Genomic DNA, 7,708 nt, shown 5'->3' on the forward strand with positions numbered 1-7,708 from the left:
ATAGAAAGGGGCTAGGATATTGGACGAGTACATATACAAAGATAATGGAGTCATCAAGAGTGTGGCTATCTTAACAGGACTATGAGGAAGGAACTTGAAATCTTAATTTCAGAAGAATAAGTGATAACAAAGCATGTTAAATTCAAACGGTGTAAGCCTCAAAAAAGGCTTACAAAAGAGGATTTTTGCAAGAGGGAAGAGGCACAATGTTCTGAGACTTTTGTGAGATTTAAGAGTTCCATCTAATAGATTTTATTAGAACAACTACCAACTACCATGCAAACTTCTTATGCACCTACAGTATGCTTTTCATAAAGAATAAATTATCTGAAAGTACATTTCATGATATCATGAACATAAATTCTCTGTGTTGGTGTTGCTGTTAGTCCAAGAGCCCTTTATGTAAGAAACTAATGGGAAGTTATATAATTCATTCAAGAAAGTTTATTCTCTGTTGTTCTCTTAGCTTCTTGAAAATGCAAATATTTATGACAAAGAGAATTAGTCAAAATTATGGAAAGATCAGCTATAATGTCTCTTACTAAGGGAAAATATCCAAATAGTTTTCCAATACTGATGCTGAACTGTGAAGAATGGTGCATAATGAGATGATAAATATGAACAAAAATTCAGAAAAAAGAGTTAAAAGTGCCATATTAAATGGCAAAATAGAAACAGAAACCTTTTTAGAAAAGTTTTCCTGTCATTATGATGTGACAAAAACATTTGAAGTTTAGGTTTTTCCATTTCTTTTGATGTTGACTTTCAGGGTATTGAATGAGACAGTGTGCCTGTCAATGAAATCTTAAATGAATTTATTTGTAAAGTGCCATAAACAGTTTTAGAGTTTTGTTTTTCTTTTTTAAGGAGAAAGAACAAAGATGTCAAATTGCATGATTTTTGTTTTTGTTTTGTTAACTACTACATTATCGTAGTTTTTTTTCTTCTATTACTGTATTTCCATACTCTTTCAAGGTTAAGAATTGGGAAACTTAAAGACACCTTTCCTAAATATTATATTCTCTTTCTTTCTTCCTATTTTCCTTTGTACTCAAATTGCTTGTTCAAAATAATGGATAAAATGTGATACATGATAGGGTGGGAAAGGGAAGATACGGGGTCTTTACAAGAGTACTTCAAAATGTTCAGGGAAAAATGGAATTAAAAAAAATATGAATCTTTCCATGAAGTTTTTGAAGTACCTTTGAACAAGTGATTAACCTATAAACTTTAGTTAGAATATCAGGGAAGGGGTTGATAAATGAAATTGGGACGTGGTTTTTGAACTAATTTTAGTGTGTTACATAAATTTGGTCCTGGTTATAACTTTTGGAAAGTTGAATACAGATGTGTTTCAACAATACAGAACATATTTTGCCTTTGTAATACTCGAAGTAAGGAGACAGAAATCAGTGTGATAACGAAATTAGATTGATGCATGGGAAAAAGAAAACAGAGTTTGAGAGTGTTTGTTTCCTTTCACCTGAGTTCAGAATATTCTCCCTGAAAGGAAATGGGAAGTAAGGACTAGCTTTAACAATGGTCAGTGTTGCCAGAGGGCCCGGTGGCCTTATTATTACCCAACAGAATGTTTGCCTCATCACTTTAGCAGGGCAATGTAAGGCAAATTCTTTACCAGTATCGTTGAAATTCCCAATCAGAAGGGGTGTGGGTACTTGTGCCTTTTCTGTCTTCACATGCCACTTGGATTAATGTATTTTTCTTCTTTTGCTGTTTGTCTTTAGATCTTATAATCAATGGATAAAGTGGGGAAAATGTGGAATAACTTCAAATACAGATGTCAGAATCTCTTCAGTCATGAGGGAGGAAGCCGTAGTGAAAATGTGGACATGAACTCCAACAGATGTTTGTCTGTCAAAGAGAGAAGCATTAGTATAGGAGACCCAGCTCCTCAGCAACAAAGCAGTCCCTTAAGAGAAAATCTTGCCTTACAACTGGGATTAAGCCCTTCAAAGAATTCTAAGAGAAACCAAAATTGTGCCACTGAAATCCCTCAGATTGTTGAAATAAGCATTGAAAAGGATAATGATTCTTGTGTCACCCCAGGAACAAGACTTGCACGAAGAGATTCCTACTCTCGACACGCTCCGTGGGGTGGGAAGAAAAAACATTCCTGTTCGACAAAGACCCAAAGTTCATTGGATACTGATAAAAAGTTTGGTAGAACTCGAAGTGGACTTCAAAGGAGAGAGCGGCGCTATGGTGTAAGCTCTGTGCACGATATGGACAGTGTTTCCGGCAGAACTGTGGGAAGTCGCTCTCTGAGACAGAGGTTGCAGGATACTGTGGGCTTGTGTTTTCCCATGAGAACTTATAACAAGCAGTCAAAGCCCCTCTTTTCCAATAAAAGAAAAATACATCTTTCTGAATTAATGCTCGAAAAATGCCCTTTTCCTGCTGGCTCAGATTTAGCTCAAAAATGGCATTTGATTAAACAGCATACAGCTCCTGTGAGCCCACATTCAACGTTTTTTGATACATTTGATCCGTCTTTGGTTTCTACAGAAGATGAAGAAGATAGGCTTAGAGAGAGAAGACGGCTTAGTATTGAAGAAGGGGTTGATCCCCCTCCCAATGCACAAATACATACATTTGAAGCTACTGCACAGGTTAATCCATTATATAAACTGGGACCAAAGTTAGCTCCTGGAATGACTGAAATAAGTGGGGACAGTTGTGCAATTCCACAAGCTAATTGTGACTCAGAAGAGGACACAACTACCCTGTGTCTGCAGTCACGGAGGCAGAAGCAGCGGCAGGTCTCTGGAGATAGCCATGCCCATGTTAGCAGACAGGGAGCTTGGAAAGTCCATACGCAGATTGATTACATACACTGCCTCGTGCCCGATTTGCTTCAGATTACAGGGAATCCCTGTTACTGGGGAGTGATGGACCGTTATGAAGCAGAAGCCCTTCTCGAAGGGAAACCTGAAGGCACGTTTTTGCTCAGGGACTCTGCGCAGGAGGACTACCTCTTCTCTGTGAGCTTCCGCCGCTACAACAGATCCCTGCATGCCCGAATTGAGCAGTGGAATCACAACTTTAGTTTTGATGCCCACGACCCGTGTGTATTTCACTCTTCCACTGTAACAGGACTTTTAGAACATTATAAGGATCCCAGTTCTTGCATGTTTTTTGAACCATTGCTTACTATATCACTAAATAGGACTTTTCCTTTTAGCCTGCAGTATATATGTCGTGCAGTAATCTGCAAGTGCACTACGTATGATGGAATTGATGGGCTCCCTTTACCATCGATGTTACAGGATTTTTTAAAAGAATATCATTATAAACAAAAAGTTAGGGTTCGCTGGTTAGAACGAGAACCAGTCAAGGCAAAGTAAATTCTCCTGTCCCCAAAGGGCATTAACTAGGTCTGCTTTCATGTGCATCAGACAGTACACCTATAGCAAATACCTGTATCAGTGCTAGGTTTTTTCATATAGTATGTAAGCTTAGTGTTGGTATCTGTCAGATGCGATCTGCTGTTACTTAGATAAACGTGGTGCCTATTGAAACAACGGAGGATAGAGCTACAGAAATTCAGTAAGGCTGCAAAAACGTGTTGCCGGTTTAGTTAACAGTTTGGTTTTTAATGGCTGCAGTAATTGAGCTAGGCAACTCCAGAGCATTTGCTATGAAGAAGAATTCTATCTCCTACTGAAGAACAAATTATTAATATTGGATGAGTATTTCAGCAGTGTGACTAATGTTTGAAGTTATTTTTTCTAATAGTTTTTATATAATGTTCCAAAAATAGTGGTGTTTGTAGTTACTATAACTCATGCTTTGGAAGTCTAAAAAAAATAAAAGATTGCCTTCCTTTTAAAAACAAAATGCAATTTTCTGGCCACAGGGGCATAGTGCAGTTCACTTAAATGTTGACGTAGTTTATAGTCAGTCTCCTTTTCTCTTCCACAAAAGGTACTGTTAAGTAAACCAGGTTTTCTAAATAGTTATTCATAAAATTTCAGACTTACAAAGTTAGTAATAGAATTTTATTTAAAGGCCCTATGTATTAATTTTTTTAAATGAGTTCTTTAATTTAAAACAGGTATTTGGGAAAGCTGCTGCAGTGTAGTCTTGACTTTTTTTAAGTTGACATGTGCAGTCTAATTGTTGTTTCATTAAAGTTGGATCTTTTCCTGTGCCCATGATGGGTTTGTGAACCATGAAGAAAATGAGAGTAGATGCCCAAATAAGTCAGATAAAAGTAACTGCAGTGGTTGCTAACGTTGAGTTATTGTTAAACCGTAATTAGTAATTTGGATGGCAGTATTTATCTCTCTGTTGTAAACTCTCATAGCTGAATTAAGTATGATTTATAGAATTTCATTGCAGTTAATTCTTAATGGAGAATCTGAAACCTAAATTGCAGACTTAAAAGGTACTGTACAACCATTGTATCTGTAAATAACTTAGCACCTTTTTGTTACTTAGAATAATATGTAATACTACGTGAGTGAGCTCTTTTGGAAGTAATACCAAGTTCTAGTGTTCGCTTCTTAGTATTGAACTGAATTTACAGTTTTGTTGTAGACATTTTGCACTAAAGTAGCCGAATCCATTCTTGTGTCTTTTTGTTAATGTGCTCTGTACCTCTGGTGAGTGCTCCTTAGTTTCCTTACCTGCTGCTACAGAATGTTATTTTACATCCCTATGGCTATTGCCAAGGCTACAAAAAGAAAAGCTATATTTGTATGCAACACTAACCCTTTGACTGCTAATGTATGTTTCTGCTTGCTGTGCCTTGTTATGGCTGCTTTTTTGTGCTAATAAAGTATGTTTGGTGTTCTCCTTGTATATCTGCTGTTTTATACATTTGCAACAATTTCTCTTGTAAATGGAATGGTTTGGGGTTTTTAAATAAGTATTACCTGACAACCTACTATAGTTAATGCAGAGTTACTGTACAGTGTTAATATTGACTACCATAATAAGCTAACACTAAATTCAATGCTCTACATCCTTCCAATTATTGTCATGTATACTGTGGAACAGTATCTGTAGTTACTACAAATTACTGTACAGTTTAGGTTATAACAGAAAATTAGCAGAGAAATAATAAACCTATTGATTTCTCTGCTTGTAAGTGAAAGATTGAAACTATTAATGACATTATAGTAAATGAATATCTGTAGCCTCCCACTGTATCAGAAACAGGTTAAATGAAGTCTTGTGAACTAATAATACGTCAGCACCATTTATTTATTTGGGGACCATTCTAATTGATAATACATGCCCAAAATGTAGAACTTTAACCAAAGACTTGTCCATTTTAAAGCAAAGTGGGGATTGAAGGGACTTATAATATCTGTTATTTCTAATAGAAGTCCCTGAAGAGCATATACCAAAGTGTTTGAGAACTTCATCCAAACCTACTTTAAAGCATTATGTGTAATTAAGTTGTTTTGACATAATTATACTGCATACTTGTTGGGTCCGTTTTCTTGAGCTTATAATGTACCTGGAAAATAAACCTCTTGAGAAAAAAAAAGTCCATACTGATTATTGGTGAAGGATTATATATGCAAGCAAGATCATGTTTTAGAGAGGTAACTTGAAACTACAAGAAAGCACTTGATGTTTTTATATGCTTGTAGCAAATTGATGTTCTAACTGTAGTTTTATGGAAAATATTAATGATTCTGTGTATTTCAGAACTTTCATATGTTAAATGGAAATTGTTTTAAATGTGTAACTATTTGAGTTTATGTGAGCATGTATACACTGTGCTAAAGTCACTTATGTTTCAGTTTGTGTATAATATTAATATGCAACTTTTGGTTTAAAATTTTTTCTTAAAATATTAGTGGCTTACATTTTAAAAAAGAAAAATCACCAGCATGAAATTGCACCTAAGTCTATATTCACTGTGTCCTTTTCTGAATCTCATTGTAACCTGTCAACTAAATTTGTGTTTATGGTCTTTTTGAAGAGCATTTTAAAACAAACAAGGAAATTCTTTAGAAGTTGGGATACATCTTTATGGTGAAATAGTTAATCCAAGGAAAGGTTCCTTTGATTCATGTTCATTCTCATTCTTTCATTCATTCTCTACCTTTTCCTACACACACACCTGTCTCTCTCTCTCTATATATATATATATGAAATGTGTATATTTATATATGTATACATACATATATATACACGTATACATCTCTCTATATATATATGAAATGTGTATATTTATATATGTATACATACATATATATACACGTATACATTTATGATGTTAATATTCCTTTAGACAATAATATTGCTATCTGATTTTAAATCATTTAGAGACCTTATTCTATAGGCACTGTATTACCTGAGGAGTATTCTTGTACCATTCAAATGTTACTGTGTACACCTATAGTTTAGCCTTGCTACTATAGTCTTGTTTGTAATACATTCACCTTACAAAGCAAAAGAACTCATTAGGGTTTTGTTTTTGTTTTTGTTTTTGTTTTTCCTGGCTGAACACAGCAAAAAGTTTTTGAAGAAGAAACACTTGGTTTAAGTATAGTTATTAAGAGTAATAATTAAATATATAATTATTAGACAAAAACTGAGTCCAATTAACAATTCTCCACAAACCAGTCTGTGTTCTTATGGTCTTTTGAAAGGTTTATGTAAGATTTACAGTGTCTTTAACCATAAAAACTGATACTTGAATTTTAACCTTTTTGACAAAATTCAGTGAATATTTTTATTTGACATTTTGATCTGATATTCATTTTCATCACAAAGCTTTCTTTTGCTCCCTGGCACTAAATGCTAATTTGGTAAGTTTTATTGAGCCTGATCTTCAGTCTCTTATTTTTATAGCAAATAGCAAAAATTGCTTTTCAGTAGTGGCAAACAACCTTTGAGTGAGTCAAGATCTTCCTAAGAAAGGTACAGAGCCAAATTCATCTCTGCAAGTATGTTAACACAAGGCAAAGCACACCAGTTTGCTCACTTGTTCTGTACCCAACACATTTACTTAGGTGAAATTAGATAAAAATGCACACAAAGGGCTATCTTAAGGATGAGAAAAGTTTCCAAAGGGGACAGTGCTGCTTGGTGGGTGGGTGGGTGGGTGGGTGTGTGTGTGTAAACTACATATAAATGAGGCTCAGGTATTGTTTTTGTGTTTTTGCAAGAGTTGATATTTTTAAATAGTATGTTCTAAGGAGGTTTGGGGTGGAATTTTGTGGGAGGTAGTTGGTTATTTTGGGGTGTGTGTGGAGGGGTTGTCATTTTTTAAAATTCAGTTTTATTTATTTTTGTGGGGTATAGTGTGTTGTTTCAATACACGCATATCTTACACAATGATTCACTTAGGGTAGATAGCAGAGTTTTGTCCCCATTAGTTCACCCTTCATCTTCCCTCCCAGCCCCAACCTTCCTAGTCTCTGGTAACCATTACTCTACTCCCTACGTTTTTGGTTGGTTTTTTTTTTATTAGCACTCAAAGATTAACATCCTTATTGTGACAGGAACTCTTAAAAATGAATTAGAAAAATCTAACTGGAAATTTGGTAAAGGGCATGAGCAGATAAGTCACATACCACAAAGAGACCCCCATGGTTGATAAGCATGTTCTGGGATCTGGTTGTGGATTGGGGCAGGCTAAGTCCCAGCCTGGATGTGGAGCAACTGTTCTCAAGCCCTGGAGGCTAGATTGAATATTCAACCATTCGTTAAACATTCATTGAAG

At 35.3% G+C, this 7,708-nt stretch overlaps 1 protein-coding gene across 1 annotated transcript in view; it reads left to right on the forward strand.

Annotated features, from left to right (window-relative positions):
* The window catches only part of SOCS5 (suppressor of cytokine signaling 5), a 66,834-nt gene extending 60,946 nt beyond the window's left edge, over positions 1-5,888 (forward strand). The window contains exon 2 of the mRNA XM_008575356.1: positions 1,746-5,888. Coding sequence (XP_008573578.1) covers positions 1,758-3,365 — 1,608 coding nt within the window. The 5' untranslated portion in view covers positions 1,746-1,757 and the 3' untranslated portion in view covers positions 3,366-5,888. The remainder of the gene's footprint in view (positions 1-1,745) is intronic.
* Positions 5,889-7,708: the final 1,820 nt, after the last annotated feature.

Source organism: Galeopterus variegatus, unplaced genomic scaffold, assembly GCF_000696425.1.
Source record: "Galeopterus variegatus unplaced genomic scaffold, G_variegatus-3.0.2 Scaffold1172, whole genome shotgun sequence".
NCBI classification, from domain to species: Eukaryota; Metazoa; Chordata; class Mammalia; order Dermoptera; family Cynocephalidae; genus Galeopterus; species Galeopterus variegatus.